Here is a 15,530-nt window from a genome sequence, read left to right as displayed (position 1 = left end):
ATGTGGCGGGCCACAGAGCAGCCGTGTGGTAGATACTGGCTGAATGAAAAGAAGTAAGGACCGAAAACCTGCTGCTGCATGCGGCCTCAGGGAGCCGACTGGCACCTTCCACAAACTGGTGTCCTGGGGACGCCATGCCAGATGGAGCGTGAGCCGGGAGGGGGAGGAGACATGGCGAGTGAGGTGGTGCCCCCGGGGAGCTGTCAGGGATGCTGGCCAGGAGCAGGTGTTTAAGCTGGCATGACCCCAACGTGTGTCCCTGTCCCTCTCTGGCCACAGGGCATGAATCTCTCCGGGGGCCAGAAGCAGCGGCTGAGCCTGGCCCGGGCTGTGTACAGAAAGGCTGCTGTGTACCTGCTGGACGACCCCCTGGCAGCCCTGGATGCCCATGTTGGCCAGCACGTCTTCACCCATGTCATCGGGCCTGGCGGGCTTCTCCAGGGGACAGTGAGTTTGGGAACAAATGTCAGAATTCACAGGGCAAGAGCAGAAGCCCTTGGAATCCAGTCCTAACCCAAGTCTGTCTACCACCCCCCTTGTGTCCAGTCTGCCCCTCTGTATCAGTCAGCTGTGGTTGTGACAGTGCTACATGACAGACAACCCCAAATCTTAGTGACTGGAGACAACGCTCTTTAATGGGTGCATTTTAATTATACAGAACAGTGGGTTTCATTGCAGAATATTTAGAGTACAAATAGTGTACTTTGGGTTTATTTGCCCCCATTACCATCCCTTGCCACATCCTACTCCTCCTGCCCCCCTTCTCTGCTCTGAGAGTCACCTTCCTACTTTCACATCTTTCCCCCTGACCCTTGGATTCCACTTAATGCCCACCTTCCTGTCTGGCTTATTTCACTTAACATGATCTCTAGTTCTGTTCATTTTCCTTAAAATGACATGATGTCATTCTTCTTTATGACTTGAATAACATTTAATCCATTGGGTGTGTCAATGTTTCCTTATCCATTTGTCTGTGGACCGACACCCAGGCTGATCTCATAACTCGGCTCTTGTGAATTGTGCGGTGATAAACATGGGTCTGCATGTCTCCTTTAGGATGCTGACTTTAATTCCTTTGGGTCTGTGCTGAGGAATGATAAAACTGAATCATTTGGTAGTTCTATTTTTGGTGTGTTTGAGAAATGTCCATACTGTTTCCAGAGTGGCTACACTGACTTGCCAAGATTGGCCTCCAACTTGCCATCCTCCTGCCTCAGCCACCCGAGTCACTGGGATTACAGGTGTGCACTATTGCATCTAGCTTTTCCAAACTTTTATCATGGAGGGGTGTTGAATTTTGTTTAGAGCCTTTTTCTGCATCTACTGCGATCATTTGCTTTTTAAAAGTGCTGTGTTATGTTCATTGATTTGCATTTGTTGAGCCATCCTTGAATTCCTGGAAGGAAACCAAGTTAATCATGACAGATGATCTTTTCAGTGTGCTGTTGAATTGGTTGCAGGTATTTTATTGAGAATTTTTGCATCAGGTTTCATCAAGAAGGCTGGTCTGTAATTGTCTTTTCTTTTGGTTGTGTCCTTATCTAGTTTTGCTATCGGTGGTTCCTGGCTTTGTCGAAGGAGTTTGGAAGTGTGCCCTCCTCTTCTATTTCATGGACTAGTCTGAGGAACTTTTGTGCCAATTCTTTAAAGATCTAGTGAAACTCAACAGTGAATCTGCCTGGTGCTGGGCTTCCCCGTGAGAGACTTTCCATTATTGCTTCAGTCTCATTGATTGTTATTGACAATGCTATGGGTTTTTTAAAATATTCTTTTGGTTCAATTTCGGTAGGTTGTGTGTCTAGAAATTTATCCATTTTTAATAGGTCTTCCAATTTATTGGAATATAAGTTCTCAAAATACAACCTCATGTTTCTTTGGATTTCAGTGATATAATACTCCCTTTCGTCTCTGATTTTATTTCTCTTTTTCTCTCTGCTAGTTGGGTTAAGGGTTTATCAGCCTTCCTTATCTCTTCAAAGAACCAATTCCTTGTTTCACTGACCGTTTGTATTGCTCTTTTAGCCACTGGTTCATTTCAGCTCTGACCCTTGTTATTTCTTTCCTCTTACTGGTTTGGGGTTGGCTGTGTTCTTGGTTTTCTAAGACCTTGAGCCCCATCATTAGGTTATTTACTTGAGATCTCTCATTTTTTAGAGCAGGTACTCAGAGCTATAACTTGCCTCTTAGATCTGTCTCCCTGTCTCCCTCAGATTCTGCCATGTTGGGTTTCCATTTGCCTTTGCTCCTAGGAATTTTTTAACGTACCCTCTGATTTCTTCAATGACCCACTGATCATTCACACGCGTATTGTTCAATCTTCTGCAGTTGATTCCCAGTCCCGTTCCATTACGAATCCATAAGATGCCTGAAATCATTTAAGAATTTTTTTGCGTCGTTGGGACTTGCTTTGTGGCTGGAGATGCCGTCTGCCTGGGGGAAAGTCCTGTGGGCTGCTGAAGCCAAGAGCACTCCTCTCTTGCACATGCGTCTGCCGTTATACCATGAGATTTTTCGCGTTGTGATGGGGCCCAGGCGATAGGCATCCAGCGTAAAGCCAGACCTTGAGTTCTGATCGGGGACCTCCTGCCTGGCTTGCGGCTCGCCAGGCCATCCTCTCTGGTGATGCTGGGCAGTGACAGGCAGTCACGGCTCCCGGCCAGTCACGTGATCACAAGGGGCAACTGAGACTCCACCATATGCCCTCATGCTGACGATGACACAGAGGGTATTTTCGGCTTTCGGTGGTTTCCCAGGGATCTCTGCGTGGTTGCTATGGCAACTCCATGGTAAGCTGAGCTCGCCCTGCCCGCCCAGCTCTGCCTCAGTCTGGGCCAGGTCTGGATGAGCCTGGAGTCCTCTCGATTTGAGACACAGCTGGAGGGAGCCGGTCCGCTTCACCCTTTGGACGTTGCTGTTTCCCAGACAGAGGGCAGGACCAGGAGAGGGGCGTGCTCCCGCTGTGAGCCGGGGCACCCCTCCCTGCCAGGCCGGGAGTGTGACGCCCCCCCTTTCCCCGCCCAGACGCGGATCCTCGTGACCCACACACTGCACGTGCTGCCCCAGGCCGACTGGATCGTGGTTCTGGCGGAGGGCGCCATTGCAGAGACGGGCACCTACCAGGAGCTTCTCCGCAGGAAGGGGGCACTGGTGGGCCTCCTGGAGGGAGCCAGGCAGCGAGGAGCTGCAGCAGGAGGAGGTAGAGCCGGGCTTCCTGGGCTCTGCCCCCAGTTCCTGCCACCCCAGGAGAAGGCACGAATCTCCTGGGCACACAGTAGGTGTGGGCCCAGGCCTGGAAGCAGACGGTTCTGCAAGAGGTCACCTCTGCCCCACGGAGAGCCGGAGGCTGAGCCTAGCGTCTCTGTGATCGTGCTCTTCCACTCCCTCATGACGGCCCCACCAGGCCTGTGCAGTTGCTGCTGCCATTTTACAGATGGGAACACTGAGGTAGAGGACGTTGCCCCGTTGGCTCAGGTGACAGATCCAAGAGTCCAGGCTCAGAGCTGCTTCGCAGGCCGAGCCAGAGGTCTGTGGTGCCTCGCGACCGTGCTAGTTTGGGCTCCCAAGGGACCAGAGAGCACAGAGCCGGCTGGTTCTGCAGCCGTGAGGTTCTGCAGGCCCAGCCAGCCACGCCGGGCCCACAGTGAGCGCAGAGAAGGAGCTCGCGACAGCTTGCTGCAGTCCACCTGGTGGATGAGCACAGTGCCCCTGTGCGGTTGGCACCCTAAAGTCTCCATTTCCCAGAGGAGGAAACTGAGTCCAGAAGTTAAGGACCTGTCCAGCATGGCCTGTGCAGCTTGTTAGTGGCAGTGCAGGATGGGAGCCCAAGCAACCGGACCAAGGAATGTGCTTTCCAGCCACAAAGCGATAGGCTGCCCTCCCTGTTCTGGAAACAGCTGCTGAGCACGGGCCCACCCCCTCAAGACCCTCAGTATTGAGCCACAGTGTCACTGTCCAGGAGCTTGGAGACAGCATTGCCCATTTGTATTGGTCAGTTTTTGCAGGGACAGTGCCGTATGACAAACAGGCCCCAGATCCCAGCAGCCCACAACGGCAGTGTTCCTTGCTCATGGGTCTATAGTTGAACTACTAAAGCTCTGCTTTGGTTACTGGAGAGCTGGGGAGAGGTCCTTCCTGGGGGAGATGGCACCTGAGGTTGGGTCTAAGTTAGTCAGAAAAGAACATTCCAGGTTCAAGGAACTGCTTGAGCAAAGTTGTTGGAGAAACTAGAGGTAACTTGACTTGTTCACTGCCGTCTTGCTAACCCCAAGCACATAGCAGGTGCTCAGTTAAGTTTGCTGGGTGAGTGAGGAATGGCTGAAGAAGGGAAAGGTCCTGGGTGAACCCAGAGAGAGGGCTGAGCGAGGAGGCTACAAAGGCAGCACGGGCCACATCAGGGGAACGGTGCTCAGAGGTGAGGGTCACATCGCACTGAGTGTCAAAGCTGGCACAAGGACGCTGTGATGTGACCCCACCATGTGACAGAACTCCTTGACCTTGCAGAAACAGAACCTGTGGCCAGTGCCAGTGACCCTGGTGGCTCCCCTGGAGGCAGAAGGCCTGAGCACACACCAGAGCGGTGAGCCCACTGAGGTGCTGGGCGTGGGAGGACCGGGCTGAGCGTGAAGCAGGGTCTGCTGTGACCACAGCCTCTCAGGCAGCAGTGCCTCCCGGCAGCCTGGCTGCTCAGGGCAGAGAACACACCAAATACCCTCAGTCCGTTGGCCAGGTGATGAGGTTCCCAAAAGGCCAGCTCACAGGGTGCACGCTCTGCCCTCTGACATGATGAAGGCCTTCGAGTCAGTCACCCTGACAGATAGGAGAGGCAAAGGCTCCAGCCGGCAGGGAGGCATCATGGGGTGCTGGCTGGTGAGGACAGGGCCCAGCAGGCTTTGAGCTGGCCCGGTTCATGGAGGGTGGTCTTGGGAAACAGAGCAGAGGACACTGGGTGCCAGGTGGCTTGGACTTAAGTGCCAGCTGTTGGGGGGACATGCTAGGCATAGGCCTTCCTCCCACCCCAACTAGCCACCCTGAGAGGTCCCCTGAGTGACACAACAAGCAATCCTGCCCAAGAATCCTGAGGTAGATAGGTAGGTGTGGAGACGTGGGTGTGTGGCTGGATGGGAGGATGGGTGGGTGGGCGGATGGGTGGATGGACGGATGGGTGGATGGACGGATGGGTGGATGGATGGGTGGATAGATGGGTGGGTGGATGGGTGAATGAGTGAATGGATGGTTAGATGGATGGTTGGGTGGATGAGTGGGTGGATGGATGGATGGATGGATAAAAGGATGGGTGGATGGGTGGATGGGCGGATGGGTGGGTGGGTGGATGGATGGGTGAATGGATGGGTGAGTGGATGAGTGGGTGGATGGATGGGTGAATGGATAGGTGGATGGATGAATGGATGGTTGGATGGATGGATGGATGGATAAATGGATGAATGGATGGATGGGTGAATGGATAGGTAGATGGATGGGTGAATGGATGGGTGAATGGATGGGTGAGTGGATGAGTGGGTGGATGGATGGGTGGATGGATGAATGGAAGACTGGATGGGTGGATGGATGGGTGGATGGATGGATGGATGGATGGATGGATGGATGAATAAAAGGATGGGTGGATGGGTGGATGGGCGGATGGGTGGGTGGGTGGATGGATGGGTGAATGGATGGGTGAGTGGATGAGTGGGTGGATGGATGGGTGAATGGATAGGTGGATGGATGAATGGATGGTTGGATGGATGGATGGATGGATGGATGGATGGATGGATAAATGGATGAATGGATGGATGGGTGAATGGATAGGTAGATGGATGGGTGAATGGATGGGTGAATGGATGGGTGAGTGGATGAGTGGGTGGATGGATGGGTGGATGGATGAATGGAAGACTGGATGGGTGGATGGATGGGTGGATGGATGGATGGATGGATGGATGGATGGATGGATGGATGAATAAAAGGATGGGTGGATGAGTGGATGGGCGGATGGGTGGGTGGGTGGATGGATGGGTGAATGGATGGGTGAGTGGATGAGTGGGTGGATGGATGGGTGAATGGATAGGTGGATGGATGAATGGATGGTTGGATGGATGGATGGATGGATAAATGGATGAATGGATGGATGGGTGAATGGATAGGTAGATGGATGGGTGAATGGATGGGTGAATGGATGGGTGAGTGGATGAGTGGGTGGATGGATGGGTGGATGGATGAATGGAAGACTGGATGGGTGGATGGATGGGTGGATGGATGGATGGATGGATGGATGGATGGATGAATGGATAGGTGGATGGGTGAATGGATAGGTAGGTGGATGGGTGAATGGATGGGTGAATGGATGGGTGAGTGGATGAGTGGGTGGATGGATGGGTGGATGGATGAATGGAAGACTGGATGGGTGGATGGATGGGTGGATGGATGGATGGATGAATGGATAGATGGATGGGTGAATGGATAAGTAGATGGATGGGTGAATGGATAGGTGGATGAATGGGTGGATGGATGGATGGATGGATGGATGGATGGATGGATGGATGGATGGATAGATGGATGGGTGAATGGATAGGTAGATGGATGGGTGAATGGATGGGTGGATGGATGGGTGGATGGTTGAATGGGTGGATGAATGGAAGGGTGAATGGATAGGTGGATGGATGGGTAGATGGATGGATGGGTGGGAGGATGGGTAGGAGGATGGGTGGGTGGGTGGAGGGATCAATGGATGACTCCCGAAAGTGGATGGTAATAGGTGGATACATGACAGACATTACCTCCATTTTATAGCTGGGGAAACTGAGGCACAGAGTGGCTAAGTCAGCCCCTCATCCACAGATGAACATTCAGGAAATCTTAACCGGGCATAGTGGCACACACCTGCGATCCCTACTACTTGGGTGGCTGAGGTAGAAGGATTGCAAGTTTGAGGCCGGCCTCGGCATCTTAGTGAGGCTGTCCCAAAATAAATAAAAGGTGCTCCGGGTGCAGCTCAGTGGTAGAGATCCCCTGGGCTCTATCCCCAGTATTGCAAAAAACAAAATAAAACTTTATCATCTGAATTGTGCAAAGCTGGCATTCTGCCAGGCTGGACTGACAGACCTTGGGGTAAACAGAAGGAGCAGAATAATTGCAGCAGAGCTTAGACAAAAATGAAAACAAGGTTCCATGGTTGGGCAGCAAGAATGTTGGGTGAGGGCCTGGGGCTGGGGCTCTGGTAGAGTGCTTGTCTAGTACATGCGAGGCACTGGGTTCGATTCTCAGCACCACATAAAACTAAATTAAATAAAGGCATTGTGTCCATCAAAAATTTTTTTTAAAAACTGTGTTGGCTGAAGGGCTCTGGCGGGGCGGGCGTGGGTGACCGGGGGCCTGCATGGTGGTTAGCACAACAGTAGGGGGTGCTCCAGAGGTCCGCTGGGTGAGGGGACGGCTGGGGGCCAGCCCAAGGGCTCAGTGGTGACCTGTGCGCAGGGCGGGCATCCCCACCATGTGGAGACTGACGCGCCCTCATTTCTAAGTGACAGGTCCATCAGGTCGACCCCTGGAGGGGATGCCACCACTTCAGAAGGCCGGATGGCGGTTCTTCAAGATGACCGTGAGCGGGCAGGACAGCCAGCAGCAGAGGACAGCGCACGTCATGGCCGGGTAACCCCCAGTGGCTGCTCCTCGCCACTGCTGCTGGAGCCCGGGGCCCCTGGCAGACAGGCGCCAGGGTCGGGGTGGGGTGGGGGACACCCACCTTTACTGAGCGCCTGCTAGGCCCCAGCGAGATCCCAGACCTCCCTGTCTCCCGGCCTCGCGGCCGCCCTGAGAAACAAATGCTGCTAGCTCCATCTTAGAGACGGAGAAGCTAGGTTCTGCAGAGCTGAGGGACTAGTCCCCTGGCCGAACTGGGGCCGAGATCTAGGCGGCCCCGGTCTGAAGCTCTGCCACTTCCATGGCGCTCTGCTGTCCCCATCGTCTGCCCATATGCACTCGTGCTCACTCCGTTCATCCCGCCCCGTCCCCCACCCCACCCACTGAACACCCGCCATCCATCCATCTGTCCACCTGTCCCTCCACCCGTCCATCTACCCGCTGCCCACTCGCTCATTCATCTACTCGCTTATGCCAACCGTGTGAGGTCAGGGAGCGCTGGGGGCACAGAGAAAAGAGGAGGGCCGTGTGTGTGGCCCTGGTCTGCAGGAGGGGGACCTGGAGGCGGCTGCGAGCCCCTGGCCTCAGCGTCCTCATCTGCAGAGCCGAGGGGTTGTGAGCATAAAGACACGTGCCTGTCCCAAAGTAGACGGTCAAGGAAATGCTCCAAACGGAAGTCACCCAGCCCTCACCTCTAAGCTTCCCGGGGCCCCCGGGGTCTGTACAGCGGGGCCTCCAGGCTGCCGAGGCCACTCCTGGCGGAGGCTGAGGCCTGAGGTCCGCTGGTGCTCCCGCCGCTCACCCCCACCTCATGCTGCAGGTGAAGGCCGCCATGTACCTGACCTACCTGCGGGCTGTGGGCGCCCCGCTCTGCCTCTACACGCTCTTCCTCTTCTTCTGCCAGCAAGCGGCCTCCTTCTGCCAGGGCTACTGGCTGAGCCTGTGGGCTGACGACCCCATCGTGGACGGGCGGCAGGCGCACACGGCCCTGCGGGGCTGGGTCTTCGGGCTCCTCGGCTGTCTCCAAGGTACCCCTTACCCGGTCGCGCCTCTGCCGCCCTCCTGCTCCGCCATGCCGGGCTCCCTGTCCCCCCAGGGCAGCATGTCCTAGAACCAGGCAAAGACCCGTGTCCTTAAGACACGGCTAGAGGAGGTGGGGGCACCGGGCAGGACAGTGTGCCTTCTCTGGAATCCTCAGACTCTCCCAGCTGCTCCTCACACACAGGGGCCAGCACCCAGGTCCGTCTACTGACAGTCCTCTCTCCCCTCCCCAAGCCTCCAGATGGAGCCAGACCCCTCCCTAACAGACATGCCGGGGCCGGTCGCCTCCCATCTTCCCCTTTTATAAAATATTGAAGTATTGCCAGGCGCAGGTGCAGGCCTGTAATCCCTGCTACTTGAGAGGCTGAGGCAGGAGGATCACAAGTTCAAGGCCGGCCTCAGAAACTTAGCAAGGACCTACGCAACTTAGTGAGAACCTGTCTCAAAATAAAAAATAAAGCAGGCTGGGATGTGGCTCCATGGTTAAGGGCTCTGGGGTTCAATCCCGGTACCCAAAATTAATTAAGTAAAAAATGAGATCTTTACCGCAATGACTGTAGGTTCTCGTGCAGTTTTAAGAAATATTGCAGAGAGCCCCTTGCATGCTCTGCCTGGTTTCTCCCGGTGTGACCTGTGCAGAACCACCTTGGGTCCCAGCAAGAGGCTGACCTGGGCAGAGTGTTGGTCTCACTCAGATTGGCCCAGGCTTACCTGTGCTCCTGTGTGCATTCACTACCGGGCAGTTCTACCCTGGTGCAGCCACCACCACCTCGAGAGCCAGTGCCACAGGGTCCCCATGTTGCCCTTTTTAACTGCCCCCCCCACTATCCCGCCCTGTCCCCAGCCCCTGCTCCTCTTCCTCTTCCAACAGCCGGCTGAAGGGAACCCCAGGGCAAACGCGGGAGGTTAGCCTTCTCTTTGAAGGGTGGTTCCAGCCTGATCCACTGGGTGACCTTGGCCAAATCACCAAAATGCTGTGAGCGTATCAATACCCGCACCCCCACCCCACCATCATGGACATGGGATCTGAAAGTGTGAGGACGCTCAGACCTGCTCACCAGAGCTGGGTGTGGCGTGCAGCCCCGGAGGCCGACAGCTAGTCAAGAGGGATCAGAAGGGGACTCGGCAGCCAGCTGAGCCCTGGGAATGATGGAAAACCCCATTTGGGTGGCACGTTCGTTCCCTTCTCAAAATCCTTTCACATCTGCCTGTCATTTGATGACTAAGGACAGGTCTTACCATCCCAGCCCAAAGACAGTGACTGGTTATGACTCTTTTGAATACGAAGAACAGGAAATTTAGTCCAATTCAAACTTGTTTAAGCAGCAAGAGAGTTTCTTAGCTCACGGGACTGGTATCTGTAGGTAGTAGCTTCGGGTTGGTGCGTCCAGGACTCCACCAAGGGCTCATTTTCCTCCTCTGTGACGGTGTCTTGTTCAGGCAGGCTTCTCCGAGGGCTAAGGTGAGATCCCACAGCTCCAGCGTGGCCACCTCCCAAAAGCAAGCACCTCTTCCCCCAAAGTTCTGATTTTGTCTGATTGGCCCCGTTAGGTCACGTGTCGGCTGAACCAAGGCCAGGGGTTTGGATTGGCCAGGGTGGAAAGCTGCCCCACTCCAGAGCCAAGGAATGGAGCTGTTCCATCCAGGCTGCAGACTGGCATGGGAGAGGGCGTGCAGTCCTGTCCCTTGGTGATGGGGAGGTGTTCTGAGACACGTCACTAGGCAGATCCGTCACCCTGTGAGCATCAGAGCGTGCAGAGGTTCCGCGCACGGGTGGGGCGGTGTCCTGAGAAGCCTGGTGGGCAGCGGTCCAGGGAGCGCACTCTGAGAGGGCAGTAAGCAGGTCCTACCGCCAATACCCAAGCCAGCCGTGCAGGCCTTGTGCCCAGCAGTGCCCCGTGTGTCCTTTTGCGTGCAGGCAGGCAGCTAGGGGGCTTCTTGGTTCCAGTGTCACCCAACCCCCTGGGCGATGAGCTCAGACATCAGGACGGCCATGACGTCAGGAGGCGACGGGACTCCCAGCCCTGGTACCCTCTTGGCACCCCGTCCCCGGTGTGGACCTTCCCCGGCTGAGCTGCCCTTAGGTGGCACCTGTCAGTGGCATCTTCCAAGGACTGCTGGAAAACCCATGGGGACAGGGGCACAAACTTGGTGCCCTTAGATCAGCAGAAACGGATTCTCACGGCTCTGAGGCCAGAAAGGCGGGGTCGGCTCCTTGAGGCGGGTCTGAGGGAGGACCCCGCACACACCACAGCCCCTGTCCTGGCTTCTGGTGGCTGCTGCGTCCCCACCTGGTGGACGTGCCACTCCAGCGCCCACCTCTGTCCCCACGTCATCTTCTTCATGTCCCTGTGTCCTCTGTTCTTTTAAGGATACCCAACACTGGGTTGGGACGCGTCCTGAGTCCAGAACCATCTTTAGTTACATCTGCAAAGACCCCGTTTCCTGCTAAGGTTCACACTGAGGTTCTGGGTGGACATGAATTTGGGGGGACACTACTCGTTCCCCTGGAAGTGGGTTCACCAAGGCCTGGTCATACGGCGGCGCCTGGGGAGAGGGCAGACCCGCCCAGGCCCTGGGGGCTCCCGAGGCCTCGGCCTCACATGGGCCTCCTCTCTCTCCAGCCGGCGGGCTGTTTGCCTCCATGGCCGCCGTGTTCCTGGGAGGGGTCAGGGCGTCCGGCCTGCTCTTCCGAAGGCTCCTGTGGGACGTGGCTCGGTCTCCCATTGGCTTCTTTGAGCGGACGCCCGTTGGGAACCTGCTGAACCGCTTCTCCAAGGAGACAGACACGGTGGACGTGGACATCCCCGACAAAGTCCGCTCCCTGCTGATTTACACCTTCGGGCTCCTGGAGGTCGGCCTGGTGGTCTCCATGGCCACCCCGCTGGCCATCTTGGCCATCCTGCCCCTGGTGCTCCTCTACGCTGGGTTCCAGGTAGGGAGAGTTGGGGGCTCCCAGGGGCTCTGCCAGCCCCGCCCCTGGGCTGGACTCGGTGTGAGAGGGTCTGTCCAGCTGGGCCTCTGGGCTGGCCCTGGATGCCAGCCCGGGCACAGTCCCCACAGTCCGGCATCTGGCATCTGAGGACCTCTAGCTTGCAATCGGCCGCGTCAAAAGTCCCAGTGTCTAATGTGGCCTGCTGATGCCATGCCGGCTGCGGCTTCCTCTGCCCTGGCCTGGAAGCCCAGAAGGCACCGCAGGGTGTCCGCACCGACTGCTTAGGCTGGACTCTGCATTGCCAGGGCCGGACGCCCCTGGACATGCCTAAGCAAGAACAGACTGTCGTGGCTGTCCCTGCCAGCGGTGGGCCCAGCCACCACCAGGTCACCGTGCCCTTGGTTCCTAGGCGTGGCCCCGGGAGCAGCAGCACCCCATCAGCCAGGGCCTCGGTGGGGATGCAGGACCTTAGGCACACGGCCTTGGTATTCGGCAGAGGCAGTTCCTCCTGCCCTGCCTCGGGCGTCACCTGGCGTGACTCCTGGGTGAAGGAGCACATCTGACTGGCCAGCTGCCTTGACTGCTCCTGGTGGTTTTGCTCCCACAATGACCTTCCCTACATGAGAGCTGACCCCAGCGTTGGGTAGTGAGACTTTAAAACCAGGTTGGTGGTTTCTGAACCTTGGCTTTTAAAAGATAGGGTGATGTCACACAGAGATCCTGATTTAGTAGTTCTGGGACATGGAGGTTTTAAAAGCTCCACAAGTGATTTTCAAAAGAATCTCGGAACTCTGATTCTGCAAGGATATTGGAAGCCAGAGAGGGTGAGAAACTGGCCCAAGGTCACACAGTAAACTGGTAGCAGAGATTGGTCTAGAATCTTACACTTGGGGCGTCTGGAAGCCATCTGTGTGTCTCTGGTTTCTCTTCCCCAACCCTCCCCCTCCTACCTCAGAGCCTGTATGTGGCCACCTCATGCCAGCTGAGGCGACTGGAGTCGTCCAGCTACTCATCTGTGTGTTCCCACGTGGCCGAGACGTTCCAGGGCAGCCCGGTGGTCAGGGCGTTCCGAGCCCAGGGCCTCTTTGTGGCTCAGAACGATGCTCTCGTGGATGAAAACCAGAGGGTCAGTTTCCCGCGACTGGTGGTGGACAGGTAGGCAGATCCTGGGGGCAGAGAAGACCCTGTAATCCATCTGTGTCTGCAGAGGGTGAGTCCGAGGTCATGCTGGGTGACTAGAGAGGTTAGGTGGCCAACCCAATTCACATGGCGAGTTGGGGAACGAAGCCGAGACTGAATCCCATGGACGGTCTCTGGGCTTACACTGAGCATCTGGAACCTGACCCGGGTGGTCCCCAGCAGCCAGTGAACAGGAGATAGAAGGAGGAGCCTCTGTTGCCAGGCAACCGGACCAGCCTCTGTTGCCTTGGCAACAAAGGAGCTGCCTAGCATCCCTGGTCTCCTAAGTACAAAAACACAAGCTTTGAGCACAGAGAGACACAGGCTCAAAGCCCAGCTCTGCTGTTTATTAGTTGGTTGACCCCGGGCAAGTTACATGACCTCTCTGAGCTTCATGTATCACACCGGAACCATGCTCAGGGTGGCGACGAGGAGTAAATAAGTACTCACAAGTAGTATTTGTAACGTGCTTACTGTATGCCTGGCACTGTTCTGAGCCCTCTGTATACACGTAAGCCACAAAGCAGAGACTGCTGTATGAATGATGCCTCATAACAGAGAGGTTGGGAACTTGCCCATGATAACACGTCCTTGCGCCCAGAGCAGCGGGTCCCAGAGGCGGGCGCCTGCTGACCCTGCTTCCCCGGCTTCCCTCCGCAGGTGGCTGGCGGCCAACATGGAGCTCCTGGGGAACGGGCTGGTGTTGGTGGCCACCATGAGCGCAGCGCTCAGCAGGGCCCGCCTCAGCGCTGGCCTCGTGGGCTTCTCTGTCTCGACTGCCCTGCAGGTACCCGGCAGCCCCAGCCTGGGCAGGGCAGGCCCGATGGCCAGGCAGTGAGGAATGCGGCTCGGTGAGCCGGACCGGCTCCTTCGCTCCAGACCTCGGGCAGAGACCTCCCAGGGTCCCCTGGATCACGCCAGCACTCCAGTCTCCTCAGGTCACCAGGACCAGCTGAGACGGAGTGCAGAGTGCATTTCCAGAGTGCTGATTTGTTGTTGTTAGCTCTTAGTAATAATGTCGGGTGGTGACACTGACCCAAGTGGAATTCGTCAGCAGGCACTCCTCTAAGAGCTTGGTGAACAGTAGCTCATTTAATGCTGTTCAGGCCGCCACCCAGGAGGCGGGGGGTACGGGCAGCTGGGGGCGGGAGTGTGAGCAGCGTGTCTCTGTCCACAGGCTGGGAAGGACTCTGAGGACCCCCGTGTCCTGCAGGAAGTGGGAGAGGGGAGCCAGCATGTGCAGGGGTAGTGCCCCAGGCAGAGGGGTCCCCAAGGGACACGGAGGGGGCATCCCTGCTGTGTTAGAGGCTCATCAATCAGGAAACGGTGGCTGGAGAGGGTGAGGTGGCTACAGGCAGGTGGAGGGGAGGCGAGGGCAGGCCGGAGCATGGAACTGACCATGGGCCCTGGTTGGGGAGCTCGGAGCAGCTCCAGGTATGACAGAAAATCACTGGGGGCCCAGCCCTGGGAAGCTGTCAGAATGGAATCTGGTCCTGGGTCACGCTCTGTGTCCTTGGGAGAGCCTTGCGCCCTCTCTGGTCCTGTCTCTCCCCCTATATCAAGATGGTTTGGAGCAGTGAACGTCAGAGGGTTTCTTTCTGCTCTGTATGTCCTGGTTCAACTGGTGGCAGGGAGGGACTTGTTTTGGTGGAAGCCAAATCCTGTCCCTTTGGTCCTCAGTCGGCCCTGTTCCTATGTCTCCTCCTTATTCCTTGAATGCAGCCTCCCAGCCCCCACCTCAGGGGGCGTGTGGGCAGGGAGGTGGGCTGGTTCAAGCCCATGGGTAAACCTCGCTGAGGTGTCTTCTTGTACCAGGTGACCCAGACTCTGCAGTGGGTTGTTCGCAGCTGGACAGACCTGGAGAACAGCATCGTGTCCGTAGAGCGGCTCGGAGACTATGCCCGCACGGCCAAGGAGGTGAGCGGCGGGCACCCGCTGGACCCTCGGGGAGCGCGCAGGGCCGGGTCTGCAGTGGGCTGCGGACTCTGCACCCTTTCCTCTGTCACTAGCCCCACGACTGTGGGTTGGAGTGACAGCGAGGGCAATGGCGAGGCAGATTCCCCACGCCATTGCCGTGGGGTCACCAATCCTGCTTCCCAGCTTGAGCGAGGCAGATCACCCATCTGAGTGACAGGGGACCAGGAGCCAGGAGCAGCAGTGCCAAGGCCAGGAACCGCAGTGTTGTAGCACGCTACAGCCCCGTTCCGCAGCATCACTCCACCATAGCAACAGTTGCCTAGCAACAGAGGGACCAGGTAGTGATGTTAGAGAAACACTATCCCGACATTCAAGCAGCTTTCTAGCAACATTCCACTTTACCAAGAGAGCCCAATGAGACCGTGCGGCGGGGGCCGAGCATGGTATGTGACCCACTGCAGACGCTCAGGACGCGTCTTCTCCTCCTACTGTCCCATTGCACAGAGGAAGCCAAGGCTCAAGGGTGGAAGGGTCTGTTGGGGTCACAGGGGTAGCACAGGCCTTGCCGATCTCCACCCGCTGGCTTGCTCTCCTCAAAGACACAAGGGGGAGGTCCTCTCCTGCCGCTGACTATGTTTTCACCATCAACGGTGACTAATAATATACCAGGGAGAAAAGGGCACCGTTTTATGGCATTAGCACGGCTGTGTCCCAGCGTCTCCTTGAATTTCGACGATTCTGAAGAACAGCCATAACTCGGCCCACCTGGCAGAGGGGGAGGCAGGCTGGGAGGCGGCCTCCATGGAAAGCCTGGGAGGCAGGGAGC

At 56.6% G+C, this 15,530-nt stretch overlaps 1 protein-coding gene across 4 annotated transcripts in view; it reads left to right on the top strand.

Annotated features, from left to right (window-relative positions):
• Nucleotides 1-15,530, top strand: part of ABCC6 (ATP binding cassette subfamily C member 6) — a 44,702-nt gene that overhangs the window by 23,984 nt on the left and 5,188 nt on the right. For 2 of the 4 annotated variants that reach the window (XM_079121430.1, XM_079121433.1), the window contains 9 exons: nt 280-447; nt 3,022-3,196; nt 4,501-4,576; nt 7,515-7,641; nt 8,453-8,660; nt 11,298-11,608; nt 12,564-12,763; nt 13,448-13,574; nt 14,603-14,704. In XM_079121430.1, the coding sequence (XP_078977556.1) occupies nt 280-447; nt 3,022-3,196; nt 4,501-4,576; nt 7,515-7,641; nt 8,453-8,660; nt 11,298-11,608; nt 12,564-12,763; nt 13,448-13,574; nt 14,603-14,704 (1,494 nt within the window). The remainder of the gene's footprint in view (nt 1-279; nt 448-3,021; nt 3,197-4,500; nt 4,577-7,514; nt 7,642-8,452; nt 8,661-11,297; nt 11,609-12,563; nt 12,764-13,447; nt 13,575-14,602; nt 14,705-15,530) is intronic. The other 2 variants (XM_079121431.1, XM_079121432.1) reach the window with 2 other exon arrangements.

Source organism: Sciurus vulgaris, assembly GCF_902686455.1.
Source record: "Sciurus vulgaris genome assembly, chromosome: 18".
Lineage (NCBI taxonomy): Eukaryota > Metazoa > Chordata > Mammalia > Rodentia > Sciuridae > Sciurus > Sciurus vulgaris.
Note: the sequence above shows the minus strand (reverse complement) of the source record. Positions and strands in the feature narration are given on the sequence as shown.